This window comes from Maylandia zebra, linkage group LG19 (assembly GCF_041146795.1).
Source record: "Maylandia zebra isolate NMK-2024a linkage group LG19, Mzebra_GT3a, whole genome shotgun sequence".
Classification (NCBI taxonomy): Eukaryota; Metazoa; Chordata; class Actinopteri; order Cichliformes; family Cichlidae; genus Maylandia; species Maylandia zebra.
The window spans coordinates 12,103,385-12,129,784 of NC_135185.1; the positions used below are offsets into that span (position 1 = coordinate 12,103,385).

General features: G+C 45.0%; 1 protein-coding gene across 2 annotated transcripts in view; it reads right to left on the minus strand.

Annotated features, from left to right (window-relative positions):
- Positions 1–13,257: 13,257 nt before the first annotated feature.
- The window catches only part of runx3 (RUNX family transcription factor 3), a 48,647-nt gene continuing 35,504 nt past the window's right edge, over positions 13,258–26,400 (minus strand). For both annotated transcript variants that reach the window (XM_004566569.5, XM_004566570.5), the window contains 2 exons: positions 21,061–21,135; positions 13,258–16,340 (listed from right to left, as the gene is read on the minus strand). In XM_004566569.5, the coding sequence (XP_004566626.1) occupies positions 15,859–16,340; positions 21,061–21,135 (557 nt within the window). In that variant the 3' untranslated portion in view covers positions 13,258–15,858. The remainder of the gene's footprint in view (positions 16,341–21,060; positions 21,136–26,400) is intronic.

Here is a 26,400-nt window from a genome sequence, read left to right on the forward strand (position 1 = left end):
TGAACTTAATGACCGCACAAAGGCTCACGATATGATAAATACGGATTATTTGAAACTGTCGATCATGCAGAGCTGCTCTAGTAGAGTCCCAGAATAAAAATATGGAGGTGGAAAAGAGCATAATGGATCTGAAAATATTAGAAGGTCAGAAAACGATCAGTGTAAGCAACATAATATCATACTATCATAAGTAATGTAAGTGGATTGGTTTTATTAGTGATCCCAAAATATTTAAGCCACATATTGTTAGTGTAGTTGGTTCAAGTAGGATAGTATTTTTTTAGATATTTGTGTACAATTTGGTAGTTTAATACAAGTTTATTTTACAGGAACAAATGTTGCTGATGTGTTTTCATGATATAAATCATTTCCTTTCTTGTTGTGCACAGGAGCAGAAATCATCAGATGGACATCTGAAGGAACATCTCTGAACAGCACCACAGGTACAAGATGTGTTTATTCGTCTGTTTCCATTCAGTACACAAACGCTGGCACCCATTATTTAGGGAGCCGTACGGTTCTGCATTACCGTTCGAGTTTTTAGACCACAGAGTAACAACCCAGCTTATCTGCACCTCTTCAGTGCCTACAGTCAACCAGTCAGGGTGGATTTTGTGTGCTTGCATTGTTTATTTTAGCCCTCATTAAAACGTGGTAGTTGGCTTTCTCTCTCCAGGGTTTTTTGGCTACTGTGGTGGGGAGATAGGGGAATGCGGTGGACCCCTTGGGCGTCCCACAAAAAGCTGCCTAACCCCCTTCCCCGGCTCACCACTCACCCCATCTGGGTCCTGCAGTCACACCCTGTGGCAGGGCTGCGGTTAACTGCAGCTGTTGACTGGTAAAGAGGCACAGTGAGGGGTTCTAGGAGGCAAATCCAAGCAGATGTGACTTTCACTTTAACTACCACTAGAGGGTACTCAACCACAGTAAGCCAAAACAGGGGGACCTCAGAAAGCTGGCACAGACTCTTCTCGCGGGGTTTCTTTCTTATCTCTTTTACATGGTCAGCACTTTTTCGCAGGAAGCACAAGAAGTTGTGTGTGTGTGTAAGAATAAAGAGAGATGTTTGTCTTTTACAGGAGATGTTTTTAAAGAGAAAAAGGGGGGCAGAGAGCCCTCCTCAGTACTTAAAAGACACCTTGTGACGTCAGCTCTGCTGCCTCAAGCAGCTTTTGTCCATGTTGTTTAGTCTCTTTATAGGACTACAATAGTGGTCTGTTTTATTTTGTCTGTGACGGGGAAAAAAACTATTAGACATAAAAGGCTTTGCTCTGTCAGCAGCCACACCCTGACCTTCGCTCCGCACATTTACCTTGCAGTTTATGCTACCTTAGTGTATCAGAGCCTGCGGCAAATACCTGTCTGGTATGCTCTGTCTGTGTGGCTGTGCATTAGTTTAATGCTGTGTCTGAACCGTGTATTTTCACAATGCACCATACTACTGTTGTTCATTTTTAAAGGAATCAGGAAACGTCTGTTGGGTGTCTTGATAATCCCAGGTGTGTGTGCTTAACAGACAGCGCACGTATGTGTGTGTGTGTGTGCGTGTCTTTGTGCTAAAGTGAACTAGCAGGTTCTCTTTCAGAGTTATACAGCTCATCGAGGGGGAGAGAGAGGGAGAAGAGGTCTTTGAAGTTTTGGTTCTGCCATCCGTCTCCAGCTCTCAGGCTTTCTTTTCATGCCAGCCACTGCAGATGCCTGTTAAAGAGAAACACCCCAGCTGGCTCCTCCCTGCCATGTCTCTTTGGTAAAATGACAACAGGCTGCACTCACATGCCCCGTACTGACAGTAACGCTCCTTTCTGTTGTGATTTCTAGCTGGTAAAAGCATGCCAGAGTGCAAGCCCGAGTGCAGAGAAGCCTAGAATGAAAAGCAGCTAAAGAGCAGCCAGTATTAATGGACAAATCTGATCTCCCCTTTCTCCAGCTGCTCACCCGCCATTGCTGGTTTTCCTCTGATTTAAACCAGTGTCTCCTTTACACGCCAGCAACCATAGACGATGCTATGACATTTAGCTTTAACACTGGAGGAGGAAAGCAGCAGCAGCAGCAGCAGGAGGATGATGATGATGAGGGGAGATGTATTGATTACCCTTAGCTGTTCTTTCATAGTCTGTGCGCTTGGTTTGTGTTGGCTAAGCCCTCTAGCCTAATGGCTTTTAGACTTCCATTAGGTCGTTGCAGGCAGCGTGGTTTAAGTAAGTAACAAAAGGCTCTGTCAGAATGCTTTAAGCATTAATAAGACAGTCGGTGTTACTTCTCTGGTCTGCCAGCTCATCAGGAACACACCAGTCTGGATCAGGAAGCCAGAAGGCTGGTTTACTGTCGTCATCTCAAGCTTTTATTTGGCTATATTGCTCCTGGTAAGCCCGGAGCTGGATTAACTTTTAGACTTTGGGGAATTTGTTTCGATTGAGCAGTGAAAGCTGCGGCTCACTCACCCCGTAAACTTTGGGTCCTGGAACCGTGCACAGTAAAAATCCTGTCTCACACTGACAAACGTGAAGAAGTGCCAGGAGCTCTCGGCATTTGTATAGTTCACTTAATGAGGAGAGAGCTATGGCTCGAAGTAGGGAAAGAGGCTCAATAGGAATGGGGTGAGGAGTGCATTGTTTGGTGCTACATGGCAACAGACCCGTGTCACCAGTTTCAAGGAGGCTTTTGTGTTGCCGAGTTGTTTTCTGGTTCTACTTTTATGGGCATCTTGTTTTTATAAAAGTTGTTTATTAGGAGCGAGGTCCTACTTTTGGTAAAAGAAGCTGTGGCCTACACTGTTTCAAATCTCTGTAATTATTGGGTAGGTCTAGCTTTGATGGTGAACATGCTAGTATTTCGATATGTACACGTTTCCCATATACACTAACTTACAGCCCGTCTCATACTGGTTTGATTCCCTTTCAACAGTCTGTGGGCGTACGCTGCCGCACTGACCCATCAGTCCCAACAAACTCCTCTGCTTTCTGGATATTGTGTGGTCTGCATGTCTTAATGTCGCTGCGTCCCTGCAATCCCTCAAAGTCCTGAGCTTTAATGCATCGGTTACCGTATTTTTCCACCGAGATGACTGTCGCTTGCCGGGAAAGCTTCACATTGTGTGTATGTGCGTGCGTGCACTTGTGCCATTTTTGGACAAGACCCTGTGTTCTCTCTGCACCAGCTACGGAAGCCTCCAGGGTCCATTTCTTCTGTGGCTAGACCACATAACCTAGAATCCTGCTTTGGTTGGAAATGTGTCTGTTTTCTTTTTCATCAGCCATCATAAAACAGACAAACTCCCCAACTGTCTCCATCCTATATTAACAAGCTGTGTTTGGCCCTGGACTCATCTTAACAGCCCTTCTCTGGGTTTCTGCTGGTTACAGTAAAAATTAACACCTCCTCTACTGCAGGCTGAGGCTTTTCATTGTGTGGATCCAGTTTCTGCTAAGACCTGCTCAGTCATGTGGTCTGTTTATGTTTATTGCCTATAAGAACCTCCAGACTTTACACACTGTATGTAAATGATGTAAAAGGTCTGCACGATGGCACCCACAGGTTCTTTGGCAGCTGCCGTGGTGTTTTCTTTGTTGCTAAGTAGCATGCAAGTAAAACTGCAGACACCAAAGTGGCGCACAGACGTCTTGCTATTTATCAGATCGTTTTGTTTTTAAAAAACGTTCTGCAGAAAACACTGACGGCATGAGAGGTTGAGTTCAGTGAGTGAAATTAGTGGAGGTGAAACCAGGCAAACGACTTGCAGCCACAGCTGCCTGTGCTGGCATACTCGTCAGTCAAAGGGGCCATGCCCCAAACTTTAAGCCCTACTGAATCCGAACGGGTGAGTAATAAAACAATTAGTCCAAAGTACAGTTCTTATGAAGGGTGAAATTTGCTTTAGAGGCCAAAACAGGTTTTGTAGCAGACGGTAAACATGTGGGCACTCCTTGATTCAGCTTCAAGTGGACATTAGAGGAACTGCAGTTGTTGGCACTTTCACTTTAGCTTTATTTTGCAGACAGTTGCTGCTCGGGGTCTACTTTGGTATTGGGCAGTATTTACAGGACTGTACAAGTCTTGAGTTCTGCCTCATTTTGTTCTTATAAATTGCTTTGAAGAACAATTTTTTAAAGTGCTCTTGAGCACTTTTTCAGTCCATTTTCAGAGAAATATCACTTAACACTGAACTTTGAATTATTCAAGCATAAAAAGGCCTAACTCAGGGCATGAACCAGTGTTGCATCTACAGATAACAGACACTGGTGGCTCATTGCAAAAACACATCTGTCCTCGTTTCTTTAGCTGAATATATGAATAAACAGATTGACAAGCATAAAATAGGATTTTTGCAAGAGCGAGATGATTTCCAAAGAGTTCTTATCTGAAAACTTGGCATCTCCCAGCCTGGTGTGGAGTGTGTCCTTGAATAAATGAGAGGAAAGTGGACAAGCATGGCGCAGTTTAAAAAGCGGTTTAAGGATATGGTTTTTACAGGGTACAGGGAAAAGGTAGAGATTTGATAGGGTGTTCTTGTCTAATACTTTCATGTGTGTGCGCATGCACGGGTTTGTTGGTATGGGTATATATATACATATATATATATATATATATATATATATATATATATATATAATTGTAGGCTGTGTATCCTTGAGGTGTTAATGGGGTTATTGAAAATGTGTATATGTGCGTATGTGTGTATATACGTATGTATGGATAGATAGAAACATATATGTGTATATATTTAAAAAAAAAAAAAAAAATTACACATAACATATAATGTAATTGCAAGGAGGTATTTCTGTAGTCTATTGATACTAGATAGTGGAAAAGGGGTGGGATTAAATAAGCTTATGCTTCTTCCTGCTCCTTTTTGAACATGGACGTTATTTGGAGTTGTGGTTGCTCGTTTTCCTTTTGTTTGCTTTGTTCATTTGTCTCTTTTAATTCTATTTTTTTTTATACTTTTTCAACATGTTCAAAATAAAGATTCAATCAATCAATCAATCAAGTAGAGGACAAAAAAGGACACATATATCTAAAAGTCATGTCTCTAAATAGCCTGTAGTCCTGGGTGTCTCGTCAAAATCGATGGAATTATCAACACAGAAATCTGATGGCAGAAAAGTACGATCAGATTTTGATGCACTGTGCAGCAACATCTGGAAAGTGTCTGATTGGCTCCGTTTTTTCAGCATGACAATGATCCCAAACACGCTGCCAGTGTAGTAAAAGCATACCTGGATAGAAAAACACTATCAGTCATGGATTTGCCTCCAGAGCCTGGACCTCAACGTTATTGAAGCAGTGTGGGATCATCCTGACAAAGAACAGAACAAAACGCAGAAACATCCAAAGAAGACCTCTGAATATTCTTCGGGAAGCCTGGAGAAACGTTCCTGAGGACCAGAAAGAAAGCTTTCCTAAAAGAGAGTTCATGCTGTGAGGAAGAATAAAAGAGGTCACACCAGTTATTGACTTTCAAGTTTATTCGATTTGTACAAAGTTTATTTTTGCCTTATATACCGCATTTTCATTTATATTCCAGTTGGTGCGCCTGTTTTTCATTTCCATAGTCAAAATATAAAGAAATGAGGTGTGGCTCAAGACTTTTGCACAGCACTGTATATAAATGATCTTTTGATACTTGCTAAGCTTCCTCACATTCTCTCCTTTCACATGCTTTCTGCTGCTAGACGTGACCATTGTCTGCAGTAATTTTGCAGGATTATCCCCTCACCACGCCACCTCAGACATACTTGAGTGGCGCTCCAAGACGAGGATAAATCTACCTTGGCCTCTTGCTGGCTGGCTGCTCTCTGGTCTGCCAACCAAGCAAGGAAACAATAGAAGTCCAGAACAATGTGCTGGCTGCAGATCAGTAGGGGCCCACTTGGACTCTCCCAGACGCTACGTCTTATTTCCTTTTTGATTACTCACGCCTGCCTGATGAGCGGCACACTCACACTCCTCGCCGTCTGCCCGTGAGAGAACTCGCAAAGAAAAGACTTTTTGTCGGAGGCTGGTTTTGATTTGCAGGCTGGAATGCCTTTGTGATAATGTCGCAAGATTTGCTGGCAACGAGAAAAGTTGGGGAGAGCTGTGATGTGCACAATTTCCAATTTTAGGCACTCTCAGGTGTCAAGGCTGTCAGAGCATGTGTGCTTATGTGTGTCAGAGTGTTTTTCTGTGCCGATTTATGTCGCTTTCCACCGATAGGCTTTCAGGATATGCTCGTAAACAGTTTTTAAATGAAGGAATAATAGTACTGGTCAACTGTAATGCCACCCAAGCGTGCTGCACGTCTGCTGTGGGCTGGGCTCCCTTTGCCTTGGCTCTTGCTAACTCCCACTTCTCCTTGTAACCCCCCACCCCCACCCCCCTCACCGCCAGGCCGGAGGTAGGAAATCAAACCAATTACGGTTGTATTTAAAGAAAATTGGAGCAGGGCCGGAAAAGTGGGGGCATTTCCAAAAGCCACAAAAATAAAACTGCAGGGCCACACTTGACAGGATACATGGTGGCTGGAGAAGAAAACGTAAGGAGAAATCCAGTGTGAGCAATGAATGGCTACTATATCTTAATAAAGCAGTCAGAGCTGGTAATCTACCCTAGCAACAAAACGTGCCAAAAACTCTAATATTCCTCTGGATGTCATCAATAATCTGTTTCTGTGTCGGTCTCGAGGAGAGAGATTGATGGATTTTGCTTCCCGGTGGATCTGTTTGATGGATGGCGTTTAAGGGGCCAACCTTGTTTATATTCAGGTCTGCTGTGCCCCGCTGCGACTGGCCTGCCAAACGGCCGCACCTCATAACGTGGCTGAATGTGCCAAGAGCCCAAATCCTCCTTGGCGTGCTCTGCTGCTGCAGCCCCTGCTGCGGTGTGGTACGGGGTCTCTCATAAAACACAAACACCTGTATGCTTCATGACTAATGCACATGTGCGCACAATCCTTTGGCCAGTGTGTGTCACAGTCTGAAGCCGCCTTTACAGCCAAAAAGCTTGTCTGGGATCAGTTGTGTGATCGCCACCTCCTGATCTGATGCATTCTCTCTGTTTTACCTCTCCCCCCCCTCCATCGCTGTCTGATCCTCCTCCTCGCTGTCATCTCTCAGGAAAACCCCCTCATTACCAGGGCCCTAATGTAAATGCTTCATTTTCCATAACCCCACAATCCCTCTTTGTTCCACGGCCCATTTGGCTGTTATATCTCAGCAATTATTTCTAAATCTGAATGCTCCCAAACAGACTCCTCCAGATACTTGAAAGATATTTTTCTTCCTTCAGCTTCCCCTCTGCCTCATGGGCAAAAACAAAAGGAGCAGAAATCAAGGTGTCTGGTGTCTGCAGGCCAGCATACCTCATGTGTGTAAACTCACGTGTACACACACACACACACACACACACACACACACACACACACACACACACACACAGTCAGCACCTTGTTCTACAGGTGCATGCATAGAAAACAAAAAAAGCACACACTCAGACAGACTGTTTACTTCACATGCACACACCATAAAGAGTGTAACATGATCTCCCATTAAGGATGAAAACAAACCAGCGAGTGGGAGGTGTCCCCCGAGGACATCCACAGTAGCTATAGTGGAACCATTGAACCATGGGAACTGGTTAGCAGAGCCCTTGCACACACACACTGTTGGCTGGAGATGGAAACACCAAAGTAATGGCTTTTAATCACGTCACCTGTCTAACGGTAACAATGGTTCACATTTTATTGGGTGTCAGCAGTAATTTGATTTATCCACACCTGGCTTTGATGATGTTTGACAATCAAAGCACCAGAATCACAACTGCGATAAAAGTGACTGCGAAGGAGAAAATGACGATTTAAGAAGTGCAACACTGATTATTTAGTAATGTTTAAAAAGATGCTTTAATCTTGTTGCTCTGTGTCAACCCACTGATTTCTTAACAGCCACTTATTAGGTAACAGATAACAACCACGTGGATTTACTGTTATGTAGAGATGCAAAGGAATTGCTGACTTTGCTGCTTCCAAAGGAGACAATGAGAGCAAGAAAGGACGGGACAATGCAGCTTTTAACAGCCATCCACGTTCCCACATGATCCAAAACAGACTTAAGCAATCATCCTCATTTTACTCGCTGTTTGCGCACATGGATTAAAAAAAAAAGGAGTAGTAGTAAGGGAGATAGAAAGATAGAGAGTGTGTATGTGAACCACCAATTTAGCAAGTTCCCCTGCTCAAGTGAACACAGACCTGGTCCACAGGGATCCCCGTTTCCCCTCGCCGTCTTCCTTCCCCCCACTAAAGCCCCTACCATGAGCCTGGCAGAGAGCTATAGTGTGCGTGTGTGTGTGCGTATTAATTTCCTGTTTTATAGAGGAAGTAGTGTTTGCATGTACAGATCGTTATTCAGATTTTCTCTGTGAGAAAAAAGCACAGAAAAAAAAAGATTGTGTCAATTCTCATGAATCTGTATGGGAACAACGAGTATTGTTTCTGGGAAGCTGCCCTACTTTCTTAGTAAAAACATATTTTGGTTCACTGGTAAAGTGCAAATGCAGTGTCTAAATCAAACTGAAAAGCATGTCATTTCATTATTCCCATCAACAAAAAATCCCAAAACACTACAAACTATCGTCCTTTCATTTCAAATGTTCTACTTTTACTCCTTGACAAATTAATCAAATTAAGGGCAGATTGGTTTGACACAAACAGCTGTGGTCATTATGCAGTAAGGACAATCTGCATCCGAGCCAGTAGGACGTCTAAATGAAAGTTAGCTGCTGTGGTCTTAGCCAGATTACCCTCTAACCATGGACTGAGCCACAGGTCGGCCATCCAGTGGTCTGATGGGTTTCTTTAAAGGCCTCCTGTTTTTGATTCATTTACATGTCTTGGTTTCCTGTGATGAGATGACCGAGTTTAGTCATAGGATTGTTTCGAGCGTCGCTTATCGGTGTCATCACACGTCTTTGTATGAGCGTTACTCAGTAAATGACGTGCAATGTGAAATTCTGTGAATTGCCACCACGGAAGGAAAAAAGAAAACATCCTGCAGCCATGCAGCCTTAAAAGAAACTCCTGTGGTTCGAAATCACGTCTCAGTTTCATTCGGGGCTGTTAAACCATAAAAACATGCAACATGGCAATATGGGCAGAACGATGTAGGCTATATTATTGCTTTTGCATCTGCATCTGTGGAGTTATTTTCGTGTCTGTAATGTGCAGTCAAGCAGAACAGGTCTGCTGTGAAAAACAGGCCTGAGAGAATCACCATAGACTCTGTGATTTTTATTTTTATTTTTGCAAGTAAAATAAACAGGAGATTAAAATATGAATAAAGGAGTTTTGCTTGCAAATCTAAAAGTTTGTACTTGTTGCTGAGATGATTGTAGTTTGGAAGTGCACTGAAATGGGCTCCCTCTTGTTTACTGACAGCAAATGTTGTCAGTCGCCACTTACGATTAAGACGTGTGTGATATTTTTCAGGGTAGGTTAAGCTCAACAATATCCAGGTTTGTTAACAAAACTCTTAAGATTCAAAATAAAGGTTAGAAAAAATATTAATTTCTTTCCAAAAATCTGCAGATTATCATTTTTGCATTAAAGAAGTAATCATTACATTCTCACAGCTGAAATTAGGAACATATTTCACATCTTGGCTTCAAAAGTGTGATGATGATGATTCAGCAACAGTTATCGTGTTGTTCATGGCCCACGTCTCTTAACCTTTACATTTCCCCCTCTTTTTAAGCATAAATAGTCACAGGTAATGAAACATCCATTAATCAAACTGATGAGTAACAGCTTGACATATCTTAGGAAAATATGTTCGGTTGTAACCAAATATTTTCCAGGTGCTGTCAGTACACTGATGACATCACATGTTTTCCTTTGCTAAGGTTTGTTGAGATCTAAAAACTGTTTTTATTCATTTTTTTCATACATTTCCCAGCAATGCATCCAGGGAGACGGTTAAAATGCGACACGGCTGATTTAACAGATTGTTCTTTGGGAGACTTTTAAGAGCGACGCGTCTCCCATTGCTGCTGAATTTGTTTGTGTTTTTATGAGATCAGCAGCTCGTTAAGAGGTCACACAGCAGAGTGTCGTGCTGGCAGCTCTCCGGGTCCATCTGACACTGTGACCGTTACTCCCGCTTTGAGCAGGAACCGACTCCTACAGTACAGCCCCGCAGAGAGGTGCTCCACTGTGGGAACTGGGAGTCGCCCGGTTCCAAAGATCAGTCTCTGTAGACTCGGCATGGATGAGAAACTACCTTCACTGGGATCCTTCTGAACTAGGAGAATTCTCTCTCTCTCTCTTCATCTCTCCCTCCATATCCCACTCTGCATCAGCAAAGCAGTGCTCTGTGTGAGAATGGTTGCATCACAGCTCTCGCGGTTTCTTAGCCCCTGGCCCCTGTGTTCCTCGGTCAATCTGTGGGAACCCTGATTTTGGACGGTAGTTGCTGTTCCCACCACCAGTCTGGTTAGAAAATAGACTGCTGGCCAACGTACCAGGCACCCAAAACAAGCCGGTTCAGGCCCACTGCTTCTCACGGGTTCAGGGCAGAGGTTGTTAGTGGCTCCAGAAGAGGCTGTAATTGGTTTCGCATGCAGGTATCATAGAAGCGACAGCGGATACTGTTATCATGAGAAACTTTCTCTGTTTCGCTTTGTTTGTGTCTTATTTCCAGTTCAGTGTTTTATCATCTTTCTTTTGAATAAAGATGAAAAATCCTGGAGGCCAATAAGCAACAGACAGAATAAACAAAGCAGTCGTTAGTTATTCTTTTCTATCGCCATGGGGCAAGTTATGCGTCTATTTTTTCAACTTTACCCACTTAAAAAGTGGTTTTGTTTGTCCTATACACCAATTCATCATGCCTTTTGACTACAATCACATCCAGACAGGCAGCCTGATCCAGGCAAACGCTTCCCCTCTTTCCGGGAGAGTTACAGTTTTCGGAAGAGGAGCAGCAGCGCTGCAGGAACAGAGAGAAGATGAAAAAGCAGCTCTGCTCGTGTACATCCACGACTAAGGCAGAGCCAGATGAGAGCCTCTCTGCTCCACACATGTGGACAAGAGAGTCGGGTCTCACAGAGTGTGTGAAGACAGCTGTAAAATTCCCCTGAGCCTGGCCTAATTGAAAGCTTATCATTTTCTCTTTGTGCTTCCTGAGTGGTGGGGGATCAGCGAGGGGCGAGGCAGAGCGCTTCTCTGTGATGAGACCTGGAGGAAACGCTGTTGTGAACTCGCACTGTAAAGTGGAGCTCAGACCGTCTTGGTGGAGGGCTGGTGCGAGATCTGTCAGCGGGGGATTGTGTGTGTCTGCGTGGAAATGCTTTGAGTGTGCAGAGTTAATTGAATGCAGTGTGTATCGAGGCTGCATGTGTGCATCCTGAGGCTCTGTTGTTCTGCCAGCCATAGAAGGCCTGACACAGACACACGCATGTCACAGGCTGGGTCTCTGACCCAGCGCTCTGAGTTCATGTTTGTATTTTTTTCATTTTGATATGTGATTAGTTTTTGTGTCATTTCCTATCTAGCTTTAGTTTAAGCTGTTATTTTTTATTGTTCCCTTGGTTTTCTATGTTTTGGGTTCTTGTATTATTCTTCACGTATTAGGTCTGTTTAGTTGTGTTGTCATGTCTAGTTTTAGTATTTCCTGTTTTATTCTGACAGTGTCATGTGTTCTTTGTTCATTGCATTTAGCTTTCCTCCTCCTGGTCCTGTCATTTAGGTTTATGTCAGTCAGCTGTTTCCCCCATGTGTCTCCACTTCCCCTGATCACCTCATGTATGTATTTAAGCCCTCTGTTTTCTGCATGTCATTGTCAGGTCGTCTGTTTGCATCCCCATAGTGTTTCGTCATAGTTTACTCAGTGTTCATAGTTTGTCATCGCATTTTCACTGAGTTTCTTAGTCCTTTAGTTTTCTGAGTGTTCACAGTTTTCTTAGTTTTCATAGCTTCATGCTTTTTCGTGTGCCAACATCCAAATAAAGGATCGTCTTCTGTTCAGCCAGCAACTCCGCCTTTCAGCATCTGCTTTTGGGTCCTGTTTCCATTCACATCGGCGCACCCCGCCGTGACAACGCATGCAGCAGAAGCCACACAAAGGCGAAGAAAGGTGAGAGCTGAACGAGAAGAAAGGATGAAAGAGGCAAAGAAAGAGAAAATGCAAGCGTCTAAACACAGGAAACAAAAGAGTGAAAAATTAGTGAAAAACAAAGTGAAAGCCTTTCATGGCACATCAACAGGTGGCATTAGTTAAAGAGCGAAGAATTGTGGGTATTTGGTGTCAGGATAACCACATCTGAAATCAGACCACCCCGCAAGGTGGCATCTCAAGTGTTTAATCTTATGGCTCGGCTTCAAATGGGGCAAACAGATGGCATCGGCGCGGTGTAAATTAACAACCGCGCCGTCGGTTAAAAAAGGCCGCCGACATTCCAAACTTCTGTATTGTTTTTAACAAGTGACGACTTGCCGACGTGCGCTAACATGGAGGCTGCCAGGGTGGTGTCGGATTCCTGAGCAGCGTTTTATTTACGCTCAGGGTACCACCGCGCTGACAGCTGAGGCATTTTCAAACCTCTGGGAAGCGAGAGGAATTGCCAGCGAGAGTTTCGCTAATGGGAGAGAGGAGGAGAATTATTAGAGGGTTACTGGGCACAACCCAGCAAATGTAAGGTTATGAGATGAAAACAGTGGCATTCGTGGTATTTTTTCTGTGTGAGCCGAAGAAGTTAGAAGTACAGAAATGTGCTGGCGTGGAATCGGGTCCCATGGATGTTTATGAGGGTTTTCTTTTTCCTTCTTCATTTCTCAGCTGATGTGATGGTGTGTTGGATTCTGGAGATGATTTAAAAATGTACCCCCCCCCCCCCGTGTTTTAACTCTCAACACCTCGCCCTGTTAAACTACAACACCTCACAAGCCTAGGAGTACTGCTACACTGTGCTATTGTTTTTATAATTAAGCAAATAAATTCAAAGAATGTGGCCATAAATCTGCAACTTTAATCTAACCTAGGTGTGATTTATTCATTTCACTCCAAGAGTTCCTTTGAAGGGGCTATAAGGGTTCATTCCTGGACTCTGCTGAAGTAGCTGTAGCCTGTCGGCTCTATTTTTATGTTCTCTTTGAGCCTTTTTTCTGATTGGCTGCTCCCTGTAAACAAAAGGTTTCACAAGTGGGTGGGCGGAGCCGTGAGCATGAAGTGTGGCCATGTTTTACAAATCTTATCCTTCAAAAGAAAACAGCTTTGGAGACAAAAGTGAGACACATTTTTTTTTAATTAAAATGAATAAAAACTACATTATCGCAAACTTTACAAGCACTCAGTATAGAAGCATTATCGATATCATTACATACATGGTGAAATTTTTTTTAAATTAACATACCAGTTTCAGATGTACATGCTTTGAGCATCAAAGAGATGGAGAGAGCAAGATGAAGGAACATTTTGCTGGAAAGGGATTGTTTAAAAAAAAGTAACATTGTGCTCTTTAATTAACACACAATAAAAATACGATTTACTCGCACACTTGGGCTTGTTTGCAGAAGAAAAACAAAAACAATATTTTTTGCCACACATTTTCTCCATCGAAAACATCCAAACAGTATTACAGGCAGTTGTGAAGATCTTTGGTTTTTTGTGTTTGAAGGAACCACACAAATCTCAGTACGTAGGTGGTTTCTCTAGCTGCATGATGTTTGCCTATAATACAGTAAGGTTTTCAGGCACATCCAGGCCAAAGGGAGATGGGAATGAGACGCTGTCATTTAGAAAAAAACTAGGAATAAGGCAGAGGGCATACAAAACAGCTTGCATACTTTTTTTTTTCTTTACCTGAGCTGCAAATGCTAGCTTCTTTGGATCACTTCTCACTTTGACATTAAAGCTTACTTATTTATCACATGAGCCGCCAACTTTCAAAGTCATGAATCCTAATCATCTTCATTCTTGTGAAAGAGTTTCCTGGTAAATACTGGATACCTGATACTTCTTGTAGATATCTTTAGCACACCTCGTGCCAAGGTGATGTGTGCAGGCAGAGCTGGCGGAGCTACGACCCCCTGGCACTGACAGTAAATTAGACTGGGAGCCATAAAAGGTTTCAAAGCACTCACTGATTATTTAGAACAAAAGGACCGGTGCACAACAACAGAGGGTTTTTTTTCAACTGCCTCTGGTTTTGTAAGAAGATACCCCTTTTGACCCCACCTGTCTTCCTCCATCCCTTCATCCTCTCCTCCTAATTTATGGAAACACGGGATCACATGTGTAGCTAAAGGGGAAAGGCCCTCCCAGGACAGGGGGAATGCGCACACACACCTGTGGTGCAGGAATGTGTTTGTGTGTCTGATCACGAAATTATTTGGCGACTTAAGTTGATGTCTATATATCTATCCATGTTTAGTTCGGCACGCTTCTGGATATTTGTAAATGTATAAACCCAAAAATAAAGAGAGAAATGAAAGTTCAAACATAGTGCAAAAAATTCAGCAAATGGCTTTTTTGGTTTTTTTAAGCGCAGAAAGGCAATTTTGGAACTTTTTTTAAAAGCTTACAGCTCTAGAAGATGCTGTTGGGCACTGTTCACTCAGGAATAAAAGTTTTAGTGCATCAAAGCTACATTGGAAGGCAAAAAATTACATTAAAGGTTTTGGTTTTTTTTATAATTTAGTAGCAATATATTACACAAATTCCAAATTTATACTTAACAACAAAACATGGTATATATACTGTATATATATTTATATAAAAAAAAAGGAAAGGCAGAGAGAAATGCTTAAGGATTTGGGGTATATGCATACATTTCCTCAAATTTTGGCTCAAATAAATATGAAAGGTAAACTGTCTCATCCAGTTTAAAAATACCAGACTAGGACTTTTTTTTCTTTAGAAAAGGGCTTGAATAAGAACATCAAAGGAAAAGTAAAGAGTAGAGACAACAGGACTCCTACAGAAAAACAAAAAAACCAAGAAACCCTCCTCTGCTTTAGTCTTTATACATTCCTTGAAATATCAGCCACTGTCCTGTTGAAGCGTGATTGACTGATGACGCGGCAGAGGAGGAGTCATATCTAAAAACGTGACATGTAAAATGCTTTTGTTTCTCAATAATGCAGCAGTTGTGTCGAAACGTCCACTGCGCAGTGTGGCTCCAAACACTAATGTGTCCATTTGGATAATAAATTAGGCAATAAGGTACTGCATAACCACCGTGAGCGCACGAAACAGCCTTGGGTGCAACTGACAATGTTTTCACAACTGACTCAATAATTTTTTACAATGTTGAAATTTGACAGAAATTAAAGCTTTAAAAAGGAAGGATTGCTACAGCAGTGCAGCCATGCCTCGCAGGAGTCCAGCCCGACTTCTCTCCTCCACCCGCCGAGTGAGCTGGATCGGTCTGTTTGAGGGATTTCTGCTGCGGTTTTTCAGTTCGTCAGCTGTGCTGATTGATCACACCTCCGCCGCCTTTTGTTCATTTGTCTTTGATGAGTACCTGTTTGCACAAGACAAATGAGGCCGGCACATTACTGCGGCTTCACTCGTTTTACTCTCTCTTCTGTTTACAGTCTCTGCCAAGTAACGCGTCAGCTCGTATGGCTTTTCCGGTTCTTTGACGGTACCTCGGTACAGTGCAGGAGTTCAAGAATTTACAAAACAAATAGAAGTCTTGGGGGATTTGGTAAAAGCAGAAGGTCTTTAAAGCGAGTGCCGGAGAAATAAAAGACAAACATGCAGCATTTCTCTTTTTTTGTTTTTTTTTCTTCTTCTTTTCTTTCAGTGTTCAGCTTCTTTTTTCTTTGTTCATCATCCTCTTTACTTTGTTTTCTCCTTCTCTTCTTGTCTAGCTGTCTGTCAGTCAGTAAGGCCTCCAGACAGATTCATCCAAGCGACCCGAAGCGCTCATGGCTGTGGGGGAGTTGCTGTGGCTGCCGTCGGCTTCCACGCCCTCGCTCTGGGTGTTTAGGCCCGGGTTCATCAGGCTGTTGGTCCCGCCAGTGCCTGTAGCCCCCGAGCAGGACAGTAGGCGGGTGGGAGAGCGCTCGCCCCCGGTATTCCCTGGAGCCACCATGGAGAACTGGTAGGATCCAGAGCCTGTGCCATAATACAGGTAAGAGTTGGACTGGAAGTTTTGGGATTGGTTGTTTGAGTAGGGTGGTGGCAGGTAGGTGTGGTATCTAGTAGAGGCTGACATGCTAAGGCCACTAATGCCGGTGCTGGAGGTGTTGGTGGAGTAGGGGAAGGCCCCGGGGTAGTGCATGCGGGGATCTGAGAAGCGAGGGTCGGTCAGCGGTGACAGAGACGGGAAGGTGGTCCTCTGCGGGAAGAGCTCTGTAGTCGCTGTTATAAAAACAGAGAAACAAAAGGTTGGAAAGAGCCAGAAAACATTCAAACTGCTCTTGCAATTATGAAACCAGCGACTCAGAGATCTCTCTTTTCTATTATTCGCAAGAAAAAAAAGACCCACATTTCCAGAGCAGCAAATCTCCCCAGACCCCCAATTCTGAGCTCAAGTTTCTTGCGATATACCAGTCCATGGAAATGTTTGCTCAAAGTAATGAACTGAGACATTTCTTTGCTTAATAACAGTCATCAAGCACTGACAGCACATCATCCCACAGCCCCGTGCACAAGACTGAAGTTATGAAAAGGCCCCCTTGCCACAGCCCTCCCACCACTGCTTCAAAAGACGCAACGCACAGTTTTCTATCTTTTTCAGAGCAATGAAAAGAGGCATTGTCTGTAGTGAGGGGTGCTTTGTATAAACACAGACAGCTCGCTGCACTGTTGTGCGGCTTGTCATAAATCATATTTAGGTGGCAGAGGCAGACGGTCGCACTCGGAGACGGTCAGAGAGAAAGAGAAGGGGAGGGGACGCAGGAAGAGAAATTGTGTTTCTGTGTATATCTAAACTAATGTGTATCACAGTGAATGACCTGTCAGAGTCGCTGCCAAGTGTAATCTCACAGGTAACGAAGCACAGTGGAACCAGGCTGCTATGTCTGCCATTTCACTGCACACCTTCTCATTTATTCAGCTGGCAAAAGGGAAATAGAAATATTGCTGAAGGGTTCGGCTTGGCGGTTTGCTGCTCTGAGATTTGATGCCACTACTGTCACCAAGGAACTCAAACACCATATTTCCCTCCTCGCTCAGCTAAGGAGTGCTATTGGCTGATCTTACACCACCCGAGCTTGGGAAACGAACCCATTCACAGATTTATGAAAGCTGCCGACTGACACCTCCGATAGTATTTGTGTTTCAGTCCAAGTACAGCACCAGTTATTTTCCAAGTTTCTGCTTAATGTACTTACGATACCTTTGATTTATTTTCACTTTGTTTTAATTGCATGTAAGCTAAATGCTAACACTGGGAAAATTACCTGCTACTGTTGTGGTTTTACTGGCTTCAGACACACTTTTAAATTCCCAGGTAAAGGTGTGAAATATTAAGTGTTGCTTGGCAAGTTGACCGCGCCGAGTCTTTGTGTTCATGATACTCCGATATTTTCCAAAGCAATAAGGTGGCCTTCAGCCAGAACAAACGCCCTTGACCTGGTTGTATGCCATAAAGACTAGTGAGTGTTCCTCACACCTGATGTCAGCCTACAGTATGCGCTCAGCCCACGCCTGTGTACGCCCGTGGTTATTTGTTTGTCTGCGTGTGGCTTCCATGGGTCCAGTGTGCCCACATGACTTCAAGTGTAAAATGTGGATTTGGATGGCAGAGAAAAGAAAGCTTGTATTTGTCAAATAGCAAGCGCTTGCACGCCACAGCCCCGAGGGGGGAGAATGCCAAACTTGCGTGCCACGGTCTTGTTGAAATGTCTTTTCCCTGTGTCTGGAGAAGAGGGTCCATTTTCAGCTGCAAAAAAATCAGTTCCTTTGCAATTTCCATGGCCCCAGCTTTACTCTTTGTTTTTTTTTTCAGCAACACATTGCTGCTGTTGAATTTCCTTTTTTTTGGGAGGGGATGAGGGAGTTAGTAGTGGTGGTGGTGGTAGGGGGGGCTGTTTCTTTTTCCAGAGTCTACCAGGCACAGGAGTCGAGCTCCGTATCTGATTTCACGCGAGGAAAATCCAAGCCCTCAGCTGCTGTTGATTCGGGTGAAGTGGAGTCAGCCTACTAATTCCTACCGGACTCTCAAAAAGCTTTTGCTCCCTCTCTCTCTCTCTCTGTCTGTCCCTTCATCTGTCCCACTCTGTGCTAAATTTAGGCTTCGGGGTGAAACTGGGGAGGCGTTCTGTGGCTTGGGGACACGACAGCTCTTGCTGCTGCCGCCTACGCCGCCCACGCCGCCCACGATCTCCGCTTAATTGAAGTCGGTGGAAATGTGTGGGCCAAACTGCGGTGGGGATCGACTCCTGTGTTCCGTCAGGGGAAACTGGACTGGACGCTTATCACAACACCTTAATGGGCTTATGCAGTCTCAGGTTTTTGGCTGGGAGCCCTGAGGAGTCTGGTACAGTACAGTAGCTCCCTCTGGAGGAGAGGGCTAAACAAAGTGTCCTGTAATTGAGAAGCAAAGTTTGCAGTCTGCTTTTTCTCCCTCTTGACTGCGTTGCATACCTTCCTGCATCCCCACCCTCCCCCACCCAACATAAGTGCAGGGTTTGCTGCTGCGGCTGTGGTAACGGTGGTGTATCTTTGGCAGAGAGGGTCTTCCTAACTGAGCCGAGTACTCGCTGCCTGTAACCTCTACGGCACAAAACCACACATGATCTCCATTAGGCTCATCTGAAACGTGTTGACTAAATTGCAGGGACAGGATAAAGGATGGACCCCAGAGGCCTAGCTAGCACAGTGTGTGATGTTCTGAGTGTATGAAGCGGGTAGCTGGGAATCGGGGCTTTTATAGAGAACACGGTGTTCCAGCATGAGCTCTGAAGTGCAGCGCCATGCTCTTTTTGAATTCTGCAGTGCCAAGGGTGGAGCCCTCCTCCTTTCTGCTTAGGTCAAGAAGTCCTCTAGTCCACACTCAAGCATGTAACCCAGATATGACAGGAGGTTTGTCTCGTTTGCATACGGGAGAAACTGATTTTGGTTGTTAACACAAGGGCAGGTTTGAGGCGGTCACGTCTCTGTGTGTAATTGTGCACGGGCTTATGTGTGTGTGTGTGTATGCACGTGTGCCTGAATGTGGTGGCTGACAATGGGGGGGATGCAAATCCAGGCGTTCACCTGTGAAATGTTTACTCAGGCTTGATGCAAACTGTGACGGCCAGCACCCAGGGAAGGGTGTCTCAGGCAAATAAGTGAAAGGAGGAAAAAGAGAGAAGCCCGGGCTGGTGCGGCTACGTGGAAAGAGCCACTGTGCTGTGTAATAAGAATGTTTTCTAATCTTTTTCTCTGATATAATCCCTGAAAAGGCCCAGCTGCTCTGCATTGTGGACTCCCGAGAAGGGATTTAAGTCCTTTCACAAGCAGAAAGCGTCCGGTTGATTTATTGACTGGTTTGAACAGTGGATGCCATTAGCTTGAGAAGGCGCTGTTGATAATTGGCCGACGAGTACAGGGTAACGTAACGCCACGGCAGGGCCGGTGCTGCAGAATAGGAGACCCAAATGAACACAAATGATCTCCAGGTGTTTATTTAAGCGCCGAGGCTGTGGAGCCGGAGCATCATGTCGGATGCAAATACCGATCACCTCTGTACTGTGGCAACACGGTCGGCAGCCCCAAAGCCTCATCCACGTTAGCACTTTATCATGTGAGCGCGGAGGATTTTGCATGTTCTCAACTTGTGACATGCAACACAAGCAAGGGAAAAAGAAGTTTGTGATTATAAAAACCCTGAGATTTCCCTAATGCGTCGACACACGAGGTGACGCGATTAAAATATTTTTTTGTTAAGTAAATCTTTTTCTGCGAGAGATACGATACTCACTTGTAAAGTGACTGGTGTGATGTATTTGTTAACCAGTCATTGGGATTGTAGCTACATGAGAATCGCTGTTGTTAAATTTTTTTTCTCACTGCTGCTTCCAGTCTCTCACACAGCCCCGAGTGCCTTTGCACAGACGCCAACAAACACGTATAATTCTGCTGTGTCAGTGCTTAGACACATTTCTTTAGACATTGCGTTGTATCTGATAAAATGCAGAAAAGAGAGCAAGAGCGCAGTGCTAAATCTAAAAGTCATTTTGTGTCTGAATGCGGGACTTCGTCACAGCGTGAGCGTATGAGTCAGCACGTCCGGTGTGGAGTGGTGGGTTGTGCGTAGGAGAATGCAAGACTGAGAGGGCTTTTAATCAAAATCGCCAAGATACAAATGAAACAAAGGAGAAGGGGGAAAGGCAGCGGAAGACAATGAAGAAAAAAAAAAGCGAGAAGGATGGTGGCATTACGGGAACGCCGTGTGATGTAGTTGGGCCCTACAGGCAAAATGAAACACCCTTTCCAGCTTGTTTCTTTCAGTTTGGAAAAACTACGTTTACTAATTAAAACAAAGCAGTGCGAGATGTTTTTAAAGACTTATATTCAAAGCGATCTTCATTGTGTTTTGCACGCTTGCTCACACAAGTCCTTACTAGTGACTTCACCCTTCAGGCTGTTTTTTCGCAACTAGCGAACACCCTCGGTTTCAAATTGAAACACACACACAAAGACACCGTCATGCATAAACAACATCCTAAAATAAATACAGAGTCTCATGCTTAGTTAAATTAGTTCTTTTATCAAGTATGAAGTGTAATAGTGAGACTTCTTGCAAGAACCAACCATGACCTACTAAACACATCAAAACGTCTCTCCCCTTACCAACCAGTCTGCAGTCTGAGACACTCAGACAGGTTTCTGATTTGATTTTGACTTAAATATGTTTAATTTAATTTGCTTATATTTTATCTATAACTGTTGATTGCCTTTTAGTATTTCAGAGACTGCACGAACTGTTCTCGTACAATTTTCTGTATGACGGCATTTTATTGCATATAATGTGTTTTTAGAAACCTCCTTGTCAAGCTGGTTTTTGATGAGCGCTATAAAAATAACCTTGAAAGCCAAGAGACAAAAAGAGTGTGTGGGGTAAAAAAAAAAGCAGTGCATTGCAGTGTCTCACCTGGCCATGGTCTCAGGTCCTCCTCCACCTTGCAGGTCTTCAGGGTGGGGGTGTCCATCTGCTCCTGCCACAGGGCTGCAAGAACACACACAAATACAAGCAATATGTGAGGATGTGGGCTTTATAAACAATCCAGTAGAGCAATTCTGGGAATTAATACGAGTTGTGTGCGTGTACAGGGTGAGGAGGTCACTGCCTGCGCCTTAGCAATCTAAAACACAATCCAAAAACGCCTTCTCGACAGACTGGGCAGAACCGTCTTGACATCTGGACATTTGGAGATGTTTTCCTGTCACAGGTCGGTCTCTGCTGACTGAGCAGTGAAGGCTGGGAAGAGGAGGGGTGGTTTTCTCACCACAGTGAGACCAAGCTTGGAAAAACATGCTCGATGGGTGCATATGAGATATTTTTGGGACTTTCAGGCGAGACACCGGAGAGACCTGTGAAGCTTATCCAGCCAAGCTGTCAGGAAGCCGAGGAGGGTCGAGGAGCTACTGGCCCAACGCGTGGGACCCTGCTTCACACTGGACGGTCACACCGCAGCACAAACAGCTGGCTGTTTGCTCTCGGTCTGAGACAGCGCAGTTGTTACACGACAACGTGCACGAAGCTGCGTGGAGCGCCTCGGCACATGTGCTGCGTGACAGCCCAGTCTGCGCGCCTCCGGATAGTGCTACGTCCCGTTTAAAACTTTTTCATCAAATGTGCGTAAATATTTTCAACATGCAGGCAGAAAAACGTGTATTACATTTTTCTCGTGTCGTCTCCCTTTAACGACAGCATCAATCAGCCGTCTAACCTCAGCGTGACTCTGCACACCCTCCCTCTCCCAGCCTCCTGTAGCGGCAATTAGGATGGAGAGGGGATGCCAGAGGCAGAGAGGAGGGCGGTGCTGGGTTGTTCACCTATAGCCACACTGGGCTTAACTAGTGTACGATCTCTGCTTCCCCTGGAGCTCCTCCACTTCCTTTGCAAAGACCCAAATCAGCACTCAGTCACTGAGAGGTCCTGCACTATGCCTCACAATGGCAAATTCTTAAACATAAATGGCCTTATTCAGAAAGGCTTGCAAGCAGCTGGTGCGATTCGCTCAAGAAAATAAACATTTCCTTCAAATATTTTGATTGGCCAGCAGACAACGTCAATACCAGAGGCACAGATTACCCCTGTTAATAAGACGGCCGGCCGCCCCTCAGCCCTGGGCGGAGCCGAGGAGTGAGGAAGGCGGTGGCTGAGCAGGGAAGAAGCGGCGACCGCGTCACTAATGAGAAGCTTTAGGGGTGGTGCCAGTGTAGTTTTGGAGAGGACTCGCATATAAACACACACATGTGCTGCTTTTTGAAGTGCATGTGTACATGAAAGGAGGAGGCTGAGAAGATGTTAGAGCCAAAATGGCGTCCATCCTCGTGACTCCGGATCTAGCGACGCCTCTGAGACATGTAACGCGCCTGCCGTAATGAAGCGTGTCATTGAGACACAGTGAATGCTGGTCCTTGTGCTGGCTTCCTGTTTCGCTCAGGCCTTAGGCGTCGCAGCAGGGAGAGAATGTGAGAGAGCGAGCAAGACAGAAAGAAAGACGCCAGCGAGGGAAGGGGAGAGAAAGAGAGCGTGTTAGAGAGGGGAGGAACACGGCCTTGGCTCAGCTATGTGGGACATTTGATATGTCTTTTGAGCCCTCACTTATAACGTGAGCAAAAACAAACACATGGGCTGAAAAATCCTATGTTCTCTTTCAGGGCTCGTTGTCCGCCCGCCCTTCCCCTCTCCCCAGACTCAATAGAGACTGTTCATGGCACACATGTAGTTTCTGTAATTGCTGAAATGTAAAACTGGGCCCGGCTCTGATGTGAAATTATAACTTACACAAACAGTTGAGTCTGGTAAAAAACATCTCGCTCTCACTTCTCCTTTTCTTTGTTTTTTTTTTTTTTTGTGTTTTTTTTCCCCACCAGGGCTTCAAAAGAGCTTTTTTTTTCTCAGTTGAAGAAAAGAAACATTTTCAGTTTGAATTATTCATCTCAGGGTCACAAAAAGAGACTAACCACAAGTGAAGCTTTCAGGCACCATAACAAATAAACTCTGTGGTGGCCATTGACATATTATGTAAATAGTGGAGTGCAGAAGTAAAACAGAGTGTCTAAAGGACTGTTCCAGTTCCTGCTCGTTTTAGTTGCATTTACCTCAGAGGGCCAGCTTCCTGCTCGGGTTTGGCACAAGTCTGCATGAAACCCAACGAGCGCGGTGGCTATACTCTAAAGCCTACACCACAGCTACCTGACGGCGCTAATTTCCTGTCTCGCTCTTGCTTCTAATTGGCTGATCGTGTCGTTCGGGATGTGTGAATTAGCTCGAGCCTCTCAGTTTGCGGCAGTAGCAGAGCGCTGCCTCGAATCTGGGGGGCCGGCCGGCTTGTTTATGTGGAGTAAACAGTGTGGTCACTGTGGACGAGGCAGGAGGGGCTGAATCAGGCCGGTCCTCCATCAAATGGGACTTTTTCGAGTCAATTCCAACTCAGAGGCCACAGCCTGAACGCACTGAGCGAGCGCGCCAGAGCCGAGCTGCAGCAGATGTGCGCCAGTTGTGCAGCGTGACGCCAGCGGTACCAACATTTGTAGAAGAGTCATTAACGGGCAAGAGCTTTCCGGGTAAAAGCTGAATACGGCAAAAAAAAAAAAAAATAAATTTAGTGAGTAATATAGTAGATCTGAAAGATTACGCCGAGTTTTTCAGCAACATCACCACATGACTCAGACACACACACGCACACACTTTTGGGCCGTCATCAAAGCCCTGAGCACTTGACTTGATGGTGGAACGTTATGCTAGTATCTGATATTCATCTTCAGAGAGGAACACACAGGTGTTGGAACAAATAACATGTTAAGTGATACCACCTCAAAAGTGCCAGGACTTTCTTTTTGGATGATTAAATTGGTGCTCCATTTCTTTTCTCCCCCTCCTGCCTCTCTAACTGTTAAAACACATTTAAAGTTAAAAGAGCGTCTTTCTTCTCGGCTGTCTGTTAGAGGCTCTGCCAAGGGCTTGTTGAGTTTTGTCCGCTTTTAAAACGGATTAGGGTAAAACTGGAATCTGTTTTCCACTTTTAACTTTGATATAAATCAAATTTTCAATCAGCTGCTTGCTTCCCTTAAGACTGTAAATGCTGTCGAATACATTGTGTATCAGAGGAAGGGAAGAAAAAAAACTGCCACCCACAGATACACATAGTATACACATGTAGCTCACTTGAGGTTTTGAAAACCAGAATAACAATTTAGTACTTGATTGTCTGAGTGTCAGATTTGCTTGACTGCACGAGTTGAACCATGCATTTTTCAACCACACGCGCGCGCACACACACACACACACACACACACACACACACACACACACACACACACACACACACACACACACACGCACACACAGTCCCTCCACCCTAGCTGAGAATCATTCCACATGTCTAGCAGGCTTACCTGTGGACACAGAAGAACAAAAACAAGCAGCGAGTGTAGCGTCTGCCAGCGCGCAGGAATCCTGTCACTGCATGCACTGTAATGAGCTCTTAATTACCCTGTCTGTCTGGGACACTAGCGGAGAACTTGCAACACTAGAATGAAACTACGTGTGTGCGTGTGCGTGTTTTATTTTCAGTGTGCTTATGGTGCAATCATCTTTGTCTCGGTGTGATTTAAGAATCCAGCGGTAGCTGATGTCTGCAGACGTGTCCTGTTGACGAGCAAACTGAGACAGAATTTCACGGCTCAGACAACAATATGAAGCAAGTAGGCTTTAGGAGGAGGAGGAGGGTGACACTATGCTTTCCTTTTTGTAGCCATCTTCAGAGGGGACGGGGTTGGAGGGGGGGGAGGTTCCAGCCTCGGATAATGGAAAACATCTTTTGTAACAGCAAGAAGGGAATCCATTTAATTATAACATGTTGATGGGCGATCTATCACCCGGCAATTCTCAAACAAACAGGCTTCGGGACTTAAAGTATCTGCAAAGTACAACAGCGTCTGGCAGGGATTGTCAAAAGCAGAGACGTGTGTGTTGTTGATATGTAAACACCTCCCTGTGTCTCTGGATGGGATTTATTACAACAAGTCTATTTTTGTTTGAGCTTTGCTCGTAATGCTGTCGTGCTGTTGTCTGTGCGCGATTCCTGCGCATACGGGACCGCTCTGCGGGACCCGTGCCACAACATACATCCACGGGCTGCCGCTCAGCCAGCGGATAGACGAGGTGGGAGGGAGAAAGGCTCTCTCCTCTGTTATTTAATTATTTTACCACTCTTGCCCTGCGGTGTGCCGTCACGATGGTAATACCACAGATTAAGGTGTGTGGTTTTTACAGCCCTTCCCCTCGTCTGTCTCACTCACATGCGCTTCTTATAGACAGCCTCGAGTCACCGGCAGCTGTAACTTGAAGCTCAAGGCCTTTAACTTATCTTGACACTTCCAAGAGATGTTAGCGTGTTGTGTCTGCTCTCCGACTACATGTGTGTGTTGCAACATTGCAGGCCTTTGAAGCCAGGCAAGTCTAATTCCTGCCCTAATCCTGCGTGAGGCAGACGAGAGCCGAGCGCTTCGTCTGCTGTCTGGACCGTGTCTGTACACCTCCCCGCCGATTGGCGTGCATCCCCGCCGGCCCGCCCATGCGCTCCCCCCGCCCACTTTTCAAGTCAGAAACCTAAAGTGTGAGCTTTGCTGCAGGGGTCTTTTTATTGGCAGGCAGCCTGCGGTGCGCACGGCAAACCCTGAGCCGTCAAAAAATGATCATCACAGTGACTGTATTGTGTCGAAGAGCCGCACCGTTTAGTTTCAGCATAACCTGTCGCTGGTGTTTCTAAAATGGCTGACGTGTTTTCATCTGGGTACACGCCGTACAGGGGAACAAAAGCGATATCAACAGTAAGTAAGGACAGGGGAGAGAAGGGTGAAAGACCCCGTGTTCTCTGCAGTCAGCTGTAAGATAGCCCCATACTGGTGAGTCAGCGCTGGCTAAGCTAAGCACAAGGCCAAACAGTGTGCACACTGATAGTGTTCCACCCACACACGGCTCAGAGGTCCCAAACAAGCCCTCCTGTACACAGCAGCATGCTGATACAAAGGTAATGAGATTCATTAGCCAGCATGAGAACCAGAGAGTGGGCCGAAGTTTGCGTTCAGGCATGTGTGCTTCCTGTTAAAGAGGCTCCAACAGAGAGGGAAGAGTCATCCTCACCCACGCAGCTGTCCACAGCTGACACACAGCCTCCTCCCCTCCAGTCGCACCACCTCTGTCTGACTCTCAGCTCTCCCCCCAGCTTCCCCCGCACCCCTACACATTCGGACAGTC